At 38.8% G+C, this 19,018-nt stretch overlaps 2 protein-coding genes and 1 long non-coding RNA gene across 6 annotated transcripts in view; 1 reads left to right on the forward strand and 2 right to left on the reverse strand.

Annotated features, from left to right (window-relative positions):
- The window catches only part of si:dkey-199f5.8 (beta-1,4-galactosyltransferase 3), an 18,033-nt gene extending 9,491 nt beyond the window's left edge, over nt 1-8,542 (reverse strand). The window contains exon 1 of one of the 2 annotated variants that reach the window (XM_034873810.1): nt 8,351-8,542. The gene's annotated coding sequence lies outside the window, so the exon portion shown is untranslated. Of the gene's footprint in view, nt 1-5,097; nt 5,120-8,350 lie in introns of those variants that run through there. The other variant, XM_034873811.1, reaches the window with a different exon arrangement.
- Nucleotides 8,543-9,430: 888 nt separating this feature from the next.
- LOC117946544 lies at nt 9,431-10,829 on the forward strand. Its single transcript, XR_004657052.1, has 3 exons — nt 9,431-9,540; nt 9,947-10,208; nt 10,570-10,829. It is a non-coding gene; the product is annotated as an uncharacterized LOC117946544 (long non-coding RNA).
- Nucleotides 10,830-12,211: 1,382 nt separating this feature from the next.
- Nucleotides 12,212-18,100, reverse strand: psmc4 (proteasome 26S subunit, ATPase 4). Of its 3 annotated transcripts, none has more exons than XM_034874763.1 (11): nt 18,014-18,100; nt 17,107-17,205; nt 16,283-16,469; nt 15,515-15,661; nt 15,105-15,214; nt 14,869-14,962; nt 14,467-14,634; nt 14,166-14,242; nt 13,361-13,529; nt 12,471-12,526; nt 12,212-12,351 (listed from the first exon to the last, which is right to left on the reverse strand). In XM_034874763.1, exons 1-11 carry the CDS (start codon nt 18,044-18,046, stop codon nt 12,238-12,240), a joined length of 1,254 nt encoding a protein of 417 aa, XP_034730654.1. In that variant the 5' UTR covers nt 18,047-18,100; the 3' UTR covers nt 12,212-12,237. The 3 variants fall into 3 exon arrangements, with proteins under 3 accessions (XP_034730654.1, XP_034730655.1, XP_034730656.1); XM_034874764.1 differs by having other exon boundaries at nt 17,956-18,063; XM_034874765.1 differs by lacking the exon at nt 18,014-18,100 and adding an exon at nt 17,484-17,506.
- Nucleotides 18,101-19,018: the final 918 nt, after the last annotated feature.

Genomic DNA, 19,018 nt, shown 5'->3' on the forward strand with positions numbered 1-19,018 from the left:
TTTTGTGATCATTGGGAGTCAAAATCCATCATTATCACAATTACATTATGATTATTGCACAGCCCTAAGCTATGCCTTTATAAAAAAGGTAAGAAAGGATGAATGTGGTTTGCTATAATGGTTGAGGGCCATAATGTAAGAGAACTTGGCAGCAGACACCTTCTTTAACAAAGCTTAAGCACTGACTTATCGTGCATATAAAAGAGATCCAGTAACTAGATGTAAACAAATCCTTCTCTGCTAGCTAAAAGGCTGAGGAGTGAACCAAAGAGAGAGAGGGACAAAGCAAACGAAGAGGAGCTGAAGGGGGAGAGGGAGAGCCGCCAAAAGTCTTGTTACACTATGTTCTTTTGACTTTATTTTCTCTCCTGCACACATGTCCTTACTATTTGCATTTAGAATTTAAAAAGGAGGCAGGTTTGGCATAAATAACATACATCAGCACACCAAAGAGAGCCTTTTCTGGTCTTGTTCCCAGAACCCTTGCTCTTCTCTCATTTTCTTTTTACCTCACTGTGCAACGTGTGCTTTACAGAGTGATTGCACATAACTGCCGACAAATAGGACCTTTTCTTTTCTGCCCACGGGGCATTAATACTGCATACATATAGTACATGTTGTCCACATGGATGCTTGCACACACACACACACACACACACACGAGTGAGATGGGTAGCATGGGAGTTTGAATGAAAAGCCAACAAGAAAAAAGGGGATAGGAGTTATATTTAGATCATCTAGGGACTTATAGCTTATGCACTGCTGTTCAAATTCTAAAGGGACAACAAAGGACTCATGCACAGCCCATTGACGGCCTTATCAGCCCCAGAGGGACATAGATGAGCAGCCAAACCAAGTCACAGCGGGGGTAACCATGGAAGATTTTTAACTAACCAGACAGTCTTACTGAGTCTCTTGGCACTAACACTTAAAACCACCTTTATTCTTTGTCCAACTGTTAAGGCACCCCATTCTCTGAACAAGAGCTGTTCAGAAGCAATTAAGCACAAATCATATTTTTAACAGCAACAGTCATTTATTAAATGTCTTGGGTTGTTTTACAGTTATCTGAGCATTAAGTTCCAGGAGCAGCGGTTTTGAGTTGTGGCCCATCCATACTTGAATACATCTTATATTGCTAATAAAAATTGTCTGCAACTGATTTCAAAGCAGCATTTCTGCAAGAAACGGATCCAAAAGCTACTAAGTATTGGCTATTGATTTCTGAAGTCTTCGAATGCATTAGCCAGTGGCTGCCAGGTAACGGTTATGCTAAACACTATTGCTCCAACTATTGTTTTTCTTTTTACAAAGTAAAAAAAGAAAAGAAAAGAAAAAGAAAATCGAGGCTCTGCTTTAGAGTATGAAGCTTTAACATCTGCCTGAGTGTGCCAGCAGTTCTATAAAGTGATCAACCGATTTATCGGCTGGCCGATATTTGTGTTTTAACGTGTATCAGCCAACGCACGGCTGTTGCATTTGCAGCTCTGTGTTGCTAGAGAGACGCGGTTCACGTGCAGACCATGCACTGCCCCTCCCCCAATAGTAGAGTGCTTGAAGCCAACCCTTTAAGAAAACTTTAATTTTAAACTTTCACAGCACCTTTTAACTGTTTGACTTAGCTGAAATATTGCCAAACGGAAACACATTGCTCTCAGTGGGCTTGCAACTGTCTATAAGCAAGTTTGTGGGTCCAAATGGAAAACGCAAATGCATGCTCTATAAAACTGCTTGCCATTGTATTTAGGGAGTTGCAAATAGCTACGTTGTAGGATAGCCGCAGCTGGGCGGAGTTGGGCAGTGATATCAGAGCTTTAATGATGAGAGATAGGTTTCATACGTGTGTTTGATTAATTTGTGTGAACGTTTGTCATGTACCAGACATAAGTGCACCATGTATGCCTTACTTGCGTTTACAGCCGCTTGCTGACGTGTATCATTATCAATCCAGTTCACTGGTGGTTTAGTTTTTCCTGTCAGCAACCAAACAGAAGTTGTTTGAAGTGTGTGTCTCGCTCAGTGGGACACAGGCATCACAGTGATATGGGAGTGCTTCGCCAACTGAAGGAGAGCTTTAAAACTTTGAGATATACGTTTTATACGTGGTTGAATATTTTTACCTTTTAACGTGAATGCAGCTTAGAACAGAAACTTGAATTTGTGCCTAATGTGCATCGGACATTATTTTCCTCCGCTGATTGTTTGACAAATCTGCCAGCTTCTTTTAGATTTAGACATACCACTGTGTTGTCTTTGCATATTAGGTGGCATATTAGCCTCAGACATGCTCATTTTATGTAGAAAAATTTAAACCATGGCAGTCTTAAATTACAAATCAAGCACTTTAGTTCAATGGCTACTTTTAGGTTGTAAATATTTAGTTACTTTTAAAATTAGGTATACTACAGTGAGCACTTTATTATGCTGCATGCATATTACAGTGCCCAGTTGCAACTTTGTGCAATAGTTTAATTATTTTACTTTAATTTCAGAATTCTAATTATGCTTAAATATTTATTTTCAGTATTGTCAGCACTTTTTTCTTACTCGTTCTACTTCACCTGTTTTTACAATTTTAATTTTTTTTTTAAGTTCATTAATGTTCCTTTTTAAAATTGAGACTTGGAACATTTGTTATCATCGTGTCATTTTTCTGATATTGGCTCCAACTATCTGCTCAAGAAAATTGGTAGCCTGTATCGGCCACTGGCTACGGCTGATGTAAAGAAGAAAAAAATGTGTAACAGCACTGAAAAATAAAAATAAATCCACATCAGTTGATTCCTAGTTCTATATGTGTCAGCCTATTGAGGATGAGCAAGTTCTTTCCAACCTTAAATGTGTGAGCTTCGTGTTAAATCTGCTGAACTCTTCCTACTTTTCAGTGTTAGTGGGGGACAAAGTCCTTCAAATCCCAAGAAATTCACTCCAAGAATTAGACTTCTACATGCTATGATGAACTGTAATTCATCTCACGTAAAATCTTGCACATAACTTAAATGTTTTTTATAGCAGGACAAAAACATGGACACACATCTACCAATACAATTTCAAAAGAGCTGCCATGAAAAAGGACAGTCAAAAGGAGTACTTAATTGTACATTCCCTTGGGTCTCTCAACAATAACCCACTGGGCACGTCTGTGCTGCGTTTCGGTTTTGTTCCGTCCTCCGGCACGCACCATACCACACCAGGAGCATTTGTTAACATGCTATAAGAAATTTAGTATAGTTATGTTAAAAGTTAGTCGTGCAGAATAATTAAATTCCTATTCTCATTTCTACACCAGCCACGTTATAAGATTTAAACGTAGATACCGTTGCATGTATACATGGCTCAGACTACTATAACTGCAACTGATTTCATTGACGTAAATCTGCTTCCAGAGAAAAATAACTCAAACAGTAGAATTACTGGTGCATTCTATAAACTCTGCTGGGTGCCCAAACTTTTGGAGATGCCATCTTCTTTTCTTCTGTTATTTTGAAAGTTTAACCATGGGGGGGGGGGAATCTAACTTTTTGTGAGATATACGAATGTCTAATCTGTCATTTGATGCCTTTTGGAGAATTTTTCCATCTTTTCTTTGCTTCTTTATGCACATTAATACAATTCCTACCTGGGGTACCCAAAACGTTAAAACCCCACTGTATTATACCAACATTTGCAGAATGCTGAGCTTTTTATTTTTACCGAACTTTACCAAAAAAGCGCAACAGATTTTTGCAATTTTCACCGTCTCTCGCAACTTTATTGAATACAAAAGACAGCACAACTTTTACTGCAGTTTTTCTTTTTACAAAAGCTGCCGCAAAAATCTGACAATTTGGGGCGCAACAATGACAAAACAAAAAAGGCCACGAAATTCTGGAAGACTGATCGCCCGAGCAACAGTGGGAGAGTTTCATGAAGAGGTCTCATTCTACTAAAAAAATAATAAAAACATCCCAAGCAGAACTGTTGTACAAAGTCTGGAATGAAAGCCATAATATAAGAGCCATATTACATAGGCAAGGGAAGGCAGCTTTATTTGTATAGCACATTTCAGAAACCGGGCAATTCAAAGTGATTTACTATATACTCTAATATAGTCCCCTGTAACCTTGTCCTCGGTGTACTATCACTGGAAACCATCAACCAAAATCTACAGCAAATTGTGAAAACAGATATTGACCATACTAAAAGGCTGATTTGTGGTTTCTGCAATTAGAAATGTGAACAGAAATAGTTCAGTGGGAAAGCGGTGATTCCGGCTAACTTGCCAACAATGTTATCATCTCCTTATCTTTAATAGCTGAGATAAGGTTTAGGACTTCAGACAGTAAACTACCTTTAGACTACAGGGTTAAATTCCTTATGATGGATTGTTTTGTTTTTTTAAAGCAGTGATTGAGCTCCATTATCGGGTAAACATTCAGAGAAACGGCTATACACGCCAGGACGTTGGCTGAATCAAACTAGGTATGCTAATTTAGAGGTTTTTTTTCTGACAGATAGCCAAACCTTGTTGCGTGATCGTTAATCATTAACTGATAAGCAGGCAACTAAGTTTCGGTTTACCCATCGGGGAGGCTCTGAAATACGTTCTGCATTTTGTGGACAGCAGTGAGTCTCGATGTTCTGTGCATTGTTATGGACACATGCCGCCAATTTCCTGGAACCGCTTGTGCATCTGACACAAGTTCAGACGGGTCCATGACATGTATGTCTCCAAGTAAGGGTGGTAAAAATAATAATTCTGATGGCCATTTTATGCTTCTGTGTTGAAACGACGTGTACCCCGCAGACCCCTCTGCGTCTACACCGGACCCTACGGTGTAGCCTGACCTGCACCTCTCGAAAAATGTAACTAAACGTCACGGCAACGCACGTCTCTCGCCCGTGGCTTGGTAGCGTTGCATTTCTCCTACTCATTTCCTGGTTTGCCTCCATAAACAAGCTGAAATTAACGAGAGGGTTCTATTTTCCTGCTAAAGATGTCTCAACGTGGTGAGACATCTGAAAGCACAGGGGAGAAACTCCCAGGACCAGGCCAGCTAAGCGGCATCTTTCACCAATCGCATCCCATTGTCTCTCGTATTTACACTATCCCCGCACCCTGTCCCTCCCTTCCTTCCTTCTACCTGCCCGCACACTGCTGCTGCACATGAGCTGAGGAGAGACCAGAGGGGAGGGGCTGCTCCTCAGTCACAGAGCAGAAGGCAGTTTGTCTCTATCCTCCTTTGAAACCAGACAGCGACTGTACAGAGACAACAACAACAACAACAGAATTGAGATGTGGACAACTGACCAATCAGAGCAGACTGGGATATTACAGAATGGATGCTTAAATAGACAAGCGCTTCAACAGAGCATCTTAGACAGGTGAATACAGGTGCAGCAGCAATGGGCAGAATGAGAAAAATAAAGTATTTTTTTTTAACAATAAAAGCATGTTAACATGTTCCAATACAAACAAAAATACAAGTGTGAACCTGAAAATAACATACAATAGATCACATTTAACAATAATACAGCAGACTCAAGGTAAAAACGTTATTCTGCTTACGAATACGCCACCAGGCCTTTCCTATCAAGCAACAACCAAGCAAGACCAGGCAATTAAATAATAGCAAACATGCCCTGTGAAAAGCAGTGTCTGCATAACAACGCATGTTAGCGTCTTTGTCATGGCAACCCATCCTGAGCCTTTCATTGCAGGTGCAGCTGGTACATGTCTCTATGGCTGTTCCCTTGAGTTTGACTCTGCTGGGGCCGACTGCTGGTGAAGAGGGAGGAAAAAAACACGTCATCCTCCTGCTTCCTCCCACTTTGTCTTCTTATCTCTCTGCCTTTGCTTGCTTATAGTGTATTGTTCACCTCCAGCTATAACCAACCCACCAGGGACAGCCACTCATCCAATCACAGTACCTTGCAGCAAGTTGCAAACTTAGCAATGGCAACTATTGAGATAAAAAAAAAAAAACTACAAAACTGGAGCAACAAGTCACACAATAAATAAAAAAATAAAAATAAAAAAAGAGTTGACATTACATGTCTTGTAACATTTAGCCTATTTAAACAAAACAAAACCGCATGGCACTGAGACCGACCATGCCAAGAGAGATTGCCAACAGTTGTTCCACCGGTATGTCTAATGCAGAAAGATAAAGAACAGCTATATCAAATGAAATCGTTTGTTGGTAAATTATGTATAATGTTTTGGTGACTGATGATTAAAAAACATACAGTATATCATGTGTAAGATATTAATTGAAAAACTATAATTATTTACATAAAACATTGTTGATATTACCCTGTCACAGGATTATGTTATCACAACCAGCCTTGATGTTGCAATAACTGCCAGTGGATAGCGCAGAGGGGAATTCCTGTCAATTTCAAAATGTAGGTCTCTTGTTTGTAAATTTGGAGTGCTGTCAGTAGAGACAAAAATGTTGCCTACACCATGTTAACCTCCCGCTAGAGCTAGCACCCAACAAGCTTAAATAGGGCAAGTTTTAAACTTGCTTTTAGCCTCTAAACATGTTCAAAATGTCATTAAAACATGACACTGCCCCCCGTAGCAGTGATTCCTTCCGAGGGAACACAGCAAATCTGATTGTTGTAGATGTGACAGAAATGCATGAAAGTTGTGCTAGTTTAGCTTTATTTAGTTCCGGTGTTTGGAGGCAGTAAGAGTGCTTAGGGACCGTCTGAAAACTACAACACAGAAAAGAGATGAAACTAAAACATGTAGAGTAACAATTTAACGATAAGATAAGGTAGTGTCTACCAACTTACCTCAATTATAACTTGTCCTCTGCTAATTGTATTACAGAACTTTAAAAAAAATAAGCATATGCTTATTTTTGGAAATATGTTTGTATGTCTTTTCTGTGTTGTAGTTTTTTGACGGTCCTTGCAGTATCAACACAAGAACTAAACAGAGTTGAATTGGCACAACTTTTAAGTATTTCTCTCACATGACATTCCCTGTGTTCCCTCAAAAGGAATCACTGCACATGGGCAGGCACTTTTAATGACATTTTGAAAATGAGACTAAAAAAAAGTTTAAAACTTGCCCTGTTTAGGCCTGTAGGGTTCCAACTCTGGCAAGAGGATAACACGGTGTTGGCAGCATCGACTGTTTTCGTTGACTTGACAGCACTCCATATTTACAAAACAGGCCTACATGTTGAAATTGACCAGAATTCTCCTTTAAGTAACAGAGACAGGATGAGTACATATGTCCTAAGGGGAGATTGTACATAGTTAAATTGACATAAAGCTAACTTGGTAAAACAACAAAAACTTAGAAAAGGGCCAACATATTTGCTTTTACATCGAAGCTATTGGTACTCCTTGTGGAAAAGAGTAGTCCTTTCTGCATTGGTCCTCTCATTCCTCAAGTATTGACTCAATTAATCTGACAGTTCAGAGGGGGAGGGTTTCCTTTTGTTCTGCTGAAGAAGGTAGCTATACATAAAAATAAAAAGGAAAGAATAGAGGGCATACAACTTGTTTTAACTGTAGGCTAAGTCAAGCGACTTACGCGACAAAAGTGACAGGGCGCAATGCATGAGGATTTCAACCCCCCTTGATATCTTAACAGCAACATATTTAGTCAACTCATAAGTAACGTTAGTTAGCTATTAATAAAACAGAGTTATTTGCCGATTCCAATTACAAAATGAGAGTGTGTTGTGTAGTTTTGTGTAGTATTGTTCGTGTAGCAGTTACATAGTAACTAGTTAACTAGCTAGCTAGATTAACTCATGGATATAATTAGGAGAAAAGTTTAACTTGAGAGGCAAGCAAACTTCCAAGGGGTTAGCTAGTTACCTTACTCTACCTAGCTAAAAGTTGTGCAGACATTTTAGGGAAGTAACGTTAGAGTCAACTGAGCTGACATTAACAAACATTAGCTTTGTAAATGTCTGTGTGACTACGTGATTAGCCATCTAATAACGAACATTTTCAAATAAAGAAACAGTGTAAAGATGTCTATTGTTTCTGCTAAACCAGCTTAGCTAAGCGTTTTGGAACGTTATCGTTACGGGTGTTAGTTTTAAGTTGAATCCTTCAACTGTTGTGAGTGACGTGGACATGTTAACTCAGAACAAGACATAATGACCAACGCTTTTAAAACATAGTTAATCTTGTAAACTCAGCAGAGTAAACTATTCTTCTCAACCAAACTCCAACTACGACTGACCCTCGCCAGCTGTGTCAGCGAAGACGTGCCAAACCCTGCAGAGCTAGCAGCTGCGGACGTTAGTTAGCTGGCTGTCTGGCTAGCTAGCAGGCACACATACGGTGCTTTTTCAGTTTCTTTTACGATATAGCTACTTAACGGTTGTATTCTTACCAGCCGGGCTGCTTTTATCCCTTGGCTGGAGGAGTAGCTAGCTGTTAGCCGTCGATGTCCCCGAGAGTACTTCCCCCCTCCTCCGTATTTCCGATTTGTTCTAAAGTTGATGCTGTGTGGTAGCCCTTGCGTGTGGTAACGTGCGGTTATATGAGCAGAGCCACAGCCGTTCCCCCTCCCCTTTACTGGAAACTCCAAACTACATTATGTAGGTTAGCTACCTATAAAAAAAAAAAATCCATCATTCAGACATCTTAAAAAAAAATTCGAATATTGTGAAAACTAGATCCGGGTAAGATATCTCTCTTAGGTCAACAAGGACTGGTCAGTAGTAGTGCCCAAAATTGGTGAAAGTGTGGTGAAACGGCCTTATCCATTATGCTGCCCACTGCTGGTATCAACTCCCCTGCCATCACCCAACTGTGATGCCATTTTAAGAACTAACTTAAAGACTGTTCTCTTTCCCGCAGCCTTTGAACAGACGTCCTGTTGTAACAATCTAACATGTTTACGGTAACATTAGTAGGTCATGTTTGGCCTGCTTCTGTTTTTCAAAAACAACTCACGTAAAAATAATCTGTATTTAAATACATGAACAACACACTGTGAACTCCGTCACATGAAATTGCAAAAGGAGGTCATTTAATAGTAAAGGTACGATCCGTTGTATTGCCACTTTAAAAGTGGCAAAAAGGAGGATTATATTTTGGATTTGTTGGCCAAAATTTAGTTGATATGACATGAGATTTTAAAGCCAAAACATGATCAGTTTGACCTGGTAAATCCCTGACAAATTAAAAATGAGACAGCAATAATGCCTTGGGTAGCTGTGCCACATAACTTGTAGTGTAGTGTAATGCCTATTACCTAGAATGTGGCTTTTAACCAAAAGAAATAAAGAAAATCAACAAACAGAACACCAACATTTCATTTCTCCAAAACTAACGGTGTTGACTAAGCATAAAGATATTGCTAGGAACGCTTCATTCAACAATGCCTGTCTTTTTTGCAGGTTATTATTTTTTAGTTCCATAGTTCTAGCACTGGATTTGTGTATTTATGAATTACTCATTGACTTGATGCCTGCCCTGACTCGTCATTTAAATAAAGCCTCAGGTTTTAGAACAGGACAAAAAAAGAAAACAAAACAAAAAAACACTTCACACAGGAGATTACATTTCACAGTTAAGGTAAATAACCATTTACTTGATTATCAAATTTGACTCATTATAATCAGTGGTTGAAAGTAACTAAGTACATGTACATATATATTGTGATGCCAGTACTTTTCCTTAACATTTTAAGGACTTAAAAGACATGCTACACTGACACATTTTTTCAGGCTGTTAATGAATGCCTTTAACTTGGTACAAAGTATTTCTACCCTGTGGTATTGCTACTTGCTAAAATGTCTGAGGACTTCTTCCACCTCATGAGCATACAGTAACGTTATATGCTAATGCCAGTTCTGATAAATAAAAGCCAAACAGAAATTCTGTGTATTTAGATTAAAATGTCAATAAATATGTAAACAATTTATACTGTGGCTGCCAGTTCTCTGAATTTGACCATGCCTATGTGTTTTTGATGGGACAGAGTTAGCATAAATGGCTGACCAACAACATCTGTACGAGTTATTTCATCGCAGGCCCTCGGCAGCTCAAACCAGCATGGATGCTTTAGTGTCAACCTTGTGGTGGACAGTCTTCCCCGGACAGCACTATGGACAAAACCACAGGCTGGATGTAATCTTTCCCGGGATGTCTTACTGGCCAGAAATGGCAACCCTGCCACTCTGTCCGTACTACTTTGACCAGGTCGCTTACAGCCTTCCTACAAGAGACCAAGTGAAATACAAGTGGGTACCACTACTTTGATTTCCACTGTAATTTCAACATCAAGTCATTGGCAATGAGGTTCCCAAACCTTCATGGACCCTACTTTGTAGTTTGGGATTAAACAGCAGGTTACCTTAAAACTTCTGATCAGAATAATGATAATGTTTAAATTATGTCCTTATTTTAAAACTTTAATTGAATGTACTGCGCTAAAGTCCGAGCTATGCCGCATAGGGACTTTAGACCTTAACCTGTCTATGTAAATCCATTTCATTGGTGGGCAAAGGTCAAATTTGCTGAAAAGTTGGTGTGCATTTGTTTTACCGAAGCTGGCACTAGGACGCCATAATGAATGATCTTGCACCCACTTGTGGCCTAAAGGGATTGGTGCAACCTCAGGCTGCCCTTGTTCGACTCATGGGCAAGCTTAAAACAAGAGCGGCAGAGGGCCACAGAGCAGCATAGAAGACATCGTTCAAGCACTAACCAAGAGGCCCAGCGCAGCTCTGCCATCCAATTAAGTCAACTATGTCAACTCCAAGATCGTAACACTGGCTGGAGCATATCTACCAAACAGTATATTCATATGATGTATGGCTATCGCTGCTAGCTTTAGTTTTTGTCTCATAGCTCTTAATAAACTGTCTTCATTATACATGTGAATATTGATCACTTGTCTGATGTGTTATTTGATACCAGTCGAGGTATTAGGTGTGTGTGTGTGTGTTTGGAGGGATTATTTACAAATAATCAGGCTAATTTACATTTTATTCACATCTGTGTTAGAAATAAAGGGGGGGCAAAGGGCACAAAAAAAACCAAGAAATCTCAGAATGCTCCTATTAAAAATGATTGAGGGGCATACATTACCCCCAAGATTTTAAAAATAGATACATTTCTTTTTACCAGTTTAGGCCAATGTCCTAATCCTATCATTTTATTTTTTGTTCAATTCATTGCATTTCTCTGACTTATCCTAATACAATCAGCTCTGTCACATACAAATGATGCACTAACAACAATAGTATGCTTTTTATTTACTCATGTTGGCACAACATGGTGATCATTGGATGCATTTAATTCCTTTTTCCTTAAGGGCAACATTTCCCATGTACTTTGCCTCAACCCGTTGGGCAGTAGTGTCTGAGTGGACGTTTTGGCAAAATCTCAAAAAAACATTTTTGCTAGTACGTAGGGGGAATAAAGGCCAGGCAGTGCAAGACTATCGTTGAGGTAATTGCTGCATCCATGACTTACCTACAATAATCACAACCAGGGCTATTACTAACAATTATTTACATTATTGATTAAATCGGTTAATTGTTTTCTCAACTAATAGTGTGGTCGATAAAATGTCAGAAAATATTTAAAAACTAACCATCACAATTCCCAAAGCCTTAGTTAACATATTCAATTTTCTAGTCTTGTCAGACCAACCGTCCAAAACATTAAGAGATCAAAGAATAATAATAAAATCAGCCAATATTTGCATTGGAACAAGTGATTTTTTTAAAATTAATAAATAGTTGCCATTTGTTTCTGTCCATCAACTAATAGATACATTTAACATTTGATGGAGCTCTAATCACAACATTGAGCTGATGACATGAAAAATCCTATCAATGATGCTTGTTGTCTTCAATTTCCATGTATTTCAAGAGCAGAAAAATAATGACCACATTTACTTTTTATGGAAAACATCTTTAATGGATTTTTCTCATGTAAGGTCTTGTTAAGGGAGTACACATAGATACAAATGTTCTATCCTAGCTACAGTCAGGGCCCGATATATTTAAGAACCAGAGTGCCTGTACAACAAAAAAAAGAACACTCCGTCACATGGTAGTGTGTCTTCTCAAGGCTGGGGACACAGGGCTGATCTGACATTAGGCCTTGTGCTGCAGTGAGTAAATTTAGTCCAAAAATCAATGTAAGTCAGGGACTGCAAATCCACAAAAGACATAGTTGATACAGACGGAGACTTACTCAATAACAAATGTGTGTGTCCGGACACATTATTTCCCAGGATGTTATTTTTTTTTCCCCCATCTACTTGTAGAACTCGTGCTCTTGCTCGTCTTTTTTGATGACGGTCTTGTAAGCTTTTTCAAAATCTTTGAACAGGACGATGTACCTGTTCTCACGCACTGCCAACATGCCAGCCTGAGACAGCAGAGGAACAAATAAACAGAAAAAAAGACATCAAATATTGTTTGTTCCATTTATTTTCCTGCACTGTTAAAAGAAGAGAAATCAAAAAGGGTGAGGGCTCTCTTGCTCACCTCTTGACAGATGGAGTTGATATCGGCTCCAGAGATCTTGTCTGGTCTGGCCACATCTGTACATTTGTTAAGGACGACTGAACAACACAGCAATGCCAAAATACAAGCCACAAAACAGAGAATCAAAGCCGTGTTTAAACATGAATGAATATTGGAATGATGCGGTGTAAAAAGGCTGCAGACTCTCAGCCGTTACACTGTTTTGCACATTTGTCAGTTTGAAGGCCGTACACACAATCCAAAACAGCTACGCGGTTGTCCCTCAAGCACAGAAATCTGGTATGTATGTATGATGTTAATGCGCCTGCATAACCACCGTTTTGGCACTAAGAAGATGACAAAACAATGACGTGTTCCATCTCAAACTCACTCAAGCTAAGTGTTAAATGTGATACTGATGCAACCACGAAAGTAACACCGTACATCACGGGTCATGAAGTAGAGAAGAAATACATCAGCAGCAGAGAATGTTTAACAAAAAACACAGATGAGTTCCTGCTTCCAGGGTCTGTGTATTAGATAGTGGGCAAGTCTACACCCATATGACTGGAAAATAAACACTAAAATGGTATATTCTTATATCTAGTTAGCAACTGACTATGACTTAAATTGTGGATTTATCATTTTTTATACAGTACGAACTGGCTTTGTTTTAACACAAGCTCAACTCGGTTTTATACGGTTTGTACGGTTTATAGTGGCAACGGTACGATTATAGCATCCCTGACCTTTAGTCAACTTCCCAGCAGGAGCTAAAAATCTATCTAGCCACTCAACTATACACCTGAAAGACTTATTAAGGACTAGACTAACACAAGTACCACACAGGATACTGCACGCACATTCACACACACCACTTAAACACGTTGTTATTGAGTCAAAAAGGATACAGTCCTCCAGGTCGACCTCCTCAGAGAGGTTCATTTTACTGGTGATGGTGGAGAAAACGAGACGTTTCTGCCTGCGGTCGGGCAGGGGGAACTCAATCTTTCTGTCCAGGCGACCAGGACGTAACAGGGCTGGGTCAAGCGTGTCTGCTCTGTTGGTGGCCATGATCACCTAAGTAGGGTTTAAATGTGAACCTTAGAGCTAGTGTAAATCAAATATCCTGACATTTTGTACCAAATACCTTCATATCACAAAGATACTGTAGGGTTGACTTTTGGTGCGTTCCCAAAAATATAGTATGAAAAAAATAATCATAAGTACCATGGATATAATGACTAAGTGGTGAAAAGTAAATAAAAGAAAAGCTAGATGTAAGGTAAGATCAAAAAATTACATCACTTCACTGTCGGGCCGGGACAATATGCTTTGGTCCTAATTAGCTTCTTTCATGATACATTGGTGCCAATTCCATTTGTGTTTTAATTTTGGGATTTCTAGAGACAATATATCTTGAGACATTTCTAAAAACAGTTGTTTTATAAGAAGAATGCACATCACATGCAAGTCTGAGATTCTTTTGCTTCAGAGCAAAATGTCCATTTAAGGTTTTGAAGATTGACAAAATAAATGACCTTTTGGGTGCCTGCTAAGGTAAATGAACTGATATTTTGGCTTAGAAAATGAACGGCTGGTTGACAGTGCTCCGGCGCCATCACAGACACCACGAGTCACTAGCCTACATACAAAGATGATGCAGTCACAAGAGAGAAGATTAATAGTTTCCTCAGACAGGTGGACTTAGCTCACCTTGACATTGACGTTCTGGTCAAAGCCGTCCATTTGATTTAGCAGCTCGAGTAAGATCCTCTGTACCTCCCTATCAGCTGCAGAAGGAATAACACAAGGTCAGAGGGTACTCTTTTTTTCCTACCATGATGTTACTGCATTTACAATGATGTGACCGAGGGAACACAAACACATCCTGAAATGAGAATCTAGATTTCAATGAGAAAAACTAGAGCACTATCTGTCTTTGAAAACCTGAAATCTACAACAAAACTTTGGTTTGTACAGAGAAAGTCTATATGTGAGCCACACACGTTCATACCTCCAGTCTGTGCATCAAAACGCTTAGTGGCGATAGCATCGATCTCATCAATAAAGATGATGGCTGGGGCATTTTCCTTTGCCAGCCGGAAGACATCACGCACCATACGAGGGCCTTCACCCAGATACTTCTGAACAAACTCAGAGCCCACCACACGGATGAACGCCGCTGGGAACAGAGACATTGGAAAAAGTTATTTTATTTTCACTGATGTACATACTCATTAGCAATAATCCATAACCAAAATACAGTGTGTGTAAAGTAGGCATCAGTTTGAATCAGGAGTGATCTCTGTTGTTTTTCATCTTGCGTTGTCAACGTAAAAACGGAAAAATCTAATTTGGTATAAAAACAAGATATCTCACTACATTAACACAAACAGGACTCTGATATGGTAAGTACCTGTAGTGTGATGAGCCACAGCCTTGGCCAACATGGTCTTACCACAACCTGGAGGTCCGTACATAAGGACACCCCTGGGTGGGTCAATGCCAATCTGAGAAATGAAAAAGACCAAAGTTGTTAAGTATCTGGTTATTTCCATGTTATTTCACTCCCTGTGACAAATGGGAGTGTAAAATACAATAAAAGTATATGTTGTCAGTTTAAAAATGCGCCATTTCTATTTGATATCCAACCTGTTTGTAAAGTTCAAAGTGTGTGAGCGGCAGCTCTACAGCTTCTCGGACTTCCTGCTTCTGAATGTCCATCCCACCGATGTCAGCATACATCACATCTGGCTTTTGGTCTGGGAGTAAAGACACAGTGAAAAGGAAAGTAAGTTATGCTGTTCATACATTGTTTGTATGAAAGTTATACTGGTGGTACTTAAGATCTCAGACTTTCCTTTTACAGTTTCAAGAAATATGTCATCTATGTGTTTTTAACAAAAACAATGAACGGCCAACTGATGAAGAATTCAATGATTTGACTGTAGTGAAAAATCATGAATACAATTTTCTGCAACACTAGTAGTAAAAAAATGGTTGTCTCCAGATATGACCATGGTCATCTTTGTTCAGTAAAGCAGTAAAACTGAGTGTGGTACCTGACGTCAGCATCATGATGCTGCTGTCAGCTTCAGGAGGTAGTACATCCACCAGGGCGTTGCTGTGCTTGTGCAAAGCCACTGAGGCATTGGGCTTCAGCAGCTCTCTGTCAATGGTGCTCAGAATGCGCACATAGTAGTTGGACCCTGAAAGCAGAATAGAGATGAATTAGAGCTGAAAGAACACAGGAACAGAACTTTACACATTTAAAACATGTACTTCAAACATTTCTACTAGGTTGTCTCTCAAGACTCTGAAAGCCTGAAAATGATAAAGAATTAAAATGTACAGCATGTATGCATCATCTGCCAATTCATGAATTTTTTATTTTCAGCTTTATCCGTTTATGTATTTATCTTTACATTCATTGTTTTGGGGGTTTAATGCACATCATTTGGTTTTCTAATTATGTCTTTTTAAAGCTAGTAAGAATTTAATTGTTCCTCGGCAAAGAAAGTATTCCCTTAACATTAAGTTGTGACAATCACATAAACTAAAAAATCACCTACAATATTAGAGGGCAGGTGTAACATCCAACCACTACCCTTACAAAACCTTGAGGAACAGTCGAGCCCAGTCCCAAATCTGGAGTGTCTGTAAATGCTCTGAATCAAAAAATCATCATCCCATAGATCTTTTAATGCATTGCTTTGAGCACAGCAGTCCATGTTTTTATCACTTAAAATTAACACAGGCAGCATATAATCATTTTTAGTTTATGTATGGCCTTTTTTGTACATTTAGGCAGGTTTTTCCTTTTGATGTACCTGTAGTGGAGCCCACAATGGCTGTGTTCTGGTCAACAGCTTCCAGGAACTGGCCAATGACGAGTGGGATGCTCTGTATCCTCTTAACCTCCTCCTGGGCATGGAGGAATTCTTTCTTCAGGTTCTTCTGTTCATCTTTGATATACTCCTCCTGCACCTCCAGGAACTCCAGCTCCTGCTGCAGCTTCTGCAACAAAAAAATATATAGAGGAAAGAAAGGTTGAAATCCTGCTGGAGATTAACCAACAAAGGTAATTCTTATCTATACAAGTAATGTGCTGAATGTATTGCTCTTCCTGTAATTTAATCCTGGTAATTAGACTGACTTGAGTTTGTTTTACGTAACATCTTTTCAAATCACAGAAGAATCTGAGATACGGGCAGCAGTTCAGAGATTTAAAACATGTACCCGACTATAATTTTATGCATGACTTGTAGAATTTAGCTTGAACCGTTTGTTTTATTTGCCTTTATTTAAATCCATTATAACCTCTGTAATACATGAATACACAGAATAAAACATTATTCAATCGTTAAGCCTATAGTTTGTCAGACTCATAGATATATTTTGGGTAGCTTGTCACATTTCTTTTTTTATTATTATTTTCTTTTGGGAATTTCCACCTTTAATTTTGATAATACCGCTAGGTGAAAAAAAGGGGAGAGAGAGGGGAAAGACATGGAAAAAAACAGGTCGAATTTGATCCCTAGGCCTTTGCGTTGAGGCATACACCTCTCCATATATGTGCGCCTGTTCTACCCACTGAGCCAACCCGCCCACTAGATTGTCACGTTAATCAAGAACGTATAATCAGGTATCAGACCTTGTATCTGCTGTAAAGATCCTCAAGATCTTCTGGTTCTGGTGCCAGAAAGGACAGGCCCGTCTGAGGTCTGGAGGTCACTATTGCTGGCATGTCGTCCTGTGAATGTGAGAACATCCAAAATTATTTAGCATGAAGAAAGAAAGGCGCCTTTAAATAAAACGTATAATTATTATTATTTTAAACAATGTAACTATTACAGAAGATCTCATATTTGACATCACACATTAGTGAAGGGCTTGTATTTTCTTTCACCCAAACAAACAAATATAAATAAACTAAAATAAACTAAAAAGATATATTCATGGTAACGTTTGAGAGTGCTTCCAGCTAAGGAACAGAATACAGCAAAAAAAACTAAATTTACAAAAACTCACTGATAAACAAGAACGGAATGCTCGGTTAGCTACCTTGTACCTTACAGAGACACTAGCTTAACGTTGGCTAACTTAGCTACCTTTAGCTCGTAGCTAAACATCTAACGTTAGCTAGCTAACTTAAACGACTCGCAAAAGCAACAACTGATTATTTAGCTGAAGGCGTTTGGGAAACACCGGTGAAACATCATCTCATATCAATCTTTGGTGAATATAGTTTTATAAACCCTCAGTTATTTCAAAGCAAATCCTTTTTTCTTGCGCGCTATGGACACCATGCTAACGATAGCAGCTAACTTGCATGACATAGCAACTAACGTTAATCTTAACGTTACGTTACGTTACACAGAGTAGAGAATGAATTGGCAGGTTTACGTATCGGCAGTGTTAACAAGAACTAACAAATAGTCAAATACAGCGACAAACACCCATGAAAAGCAACACTGAAACACTTAATTTTGCAAAAGCCTACCACAAAAACTCTGTCGATTTTAAGACGGAAAACAGGAAACAATCTCACTAATTCATACCGGGTTCTTCTCTACAGCTACGATGTCCTCCATGTTGAAATATGCCCACCGATTGACGTAATGACGTATTAGGTTTGCAGAGGGTTGCACGGGTAATGTAGTTTATTGCAGAGTGCAGACATTTAATTGTTTTAGGCTACATGTTTTTTAAATTGTGCGTGAGTAATGGTTTGGAAGTAGGCTACGTAATAAGATGTTTTCGTTCCTTGCTTTTTACCTATTGTTATGCATTCTACGACTCCAAGCGTCCACCTTTTAAGTAGCCTAAAATGTAGATTTTGTAGCGTTACTGTACACATAGCCTACTATAAACATGTACATATTGTCATATCCACCCACGTCATATAGGCAAATGATTATTTAGTTTTCCAGGACCAAAATTGGTTTTTCCAATCCTCATAGCTATTTATGTATGTACAATATGTACTTAATGTAAGTACAGTATGTATATACTATGTGTATATGTCAAATACTAAAGAATAGCATATGTTTCTTATGATTTTTATTCACTGTAAGCCTACTGTGCAAGTGGGTGTGCAGAGAGTTGTCTGAGGGTCTTTACACCTCTGCAATCAATGTATGCGTGAAGAGGGTGCATGCACATCTACCTCAAAGATTCCACTGAAAAACACTTAAAAAAAAAAACGCCTAGAAATAGATGATCTTACCAGAAATATATATATTTTCTTTTGTTTGGGAGAAAACACAAACAAAGGTCAGCAAGTGATTTGTTGTTTTAGTTAAACTTATTAAGTAATTATTGACAGACAGAACAATATCCACTTACTTGTTCATTTTTTCTTGAGCTTGCATTCACAAAGTCTTCTTCTTCACATTGAGCAAAACGTTTAGCTAAAAATTTTATTCTCGATCTTGAAAACAACACACGTCACAACAATCTTTACTTATTTCCTTTTTATAAAATTAGAAGCTCCAGGAAAAGGAAAAATAAGTGGACCTTGAGTGGAGATTGTTTTAGGCCTACTGCTTTATTCCCAAAATCAA

Source organism: Etheostoma cragini, chromosome 6 (genome assembly GCF_013103735.1).
Source record: "Etheostoma cragini isolate CJK2018 chromosome 6, CSU_Ecrag_1.0, whole genome shotgun sequence".
Lineage (NCBI taxonomy): Eukaryota > Metazoa > Chordata > Actinopteri > Perciformes > Percidae > Etheostoma > Etheostoma cragini.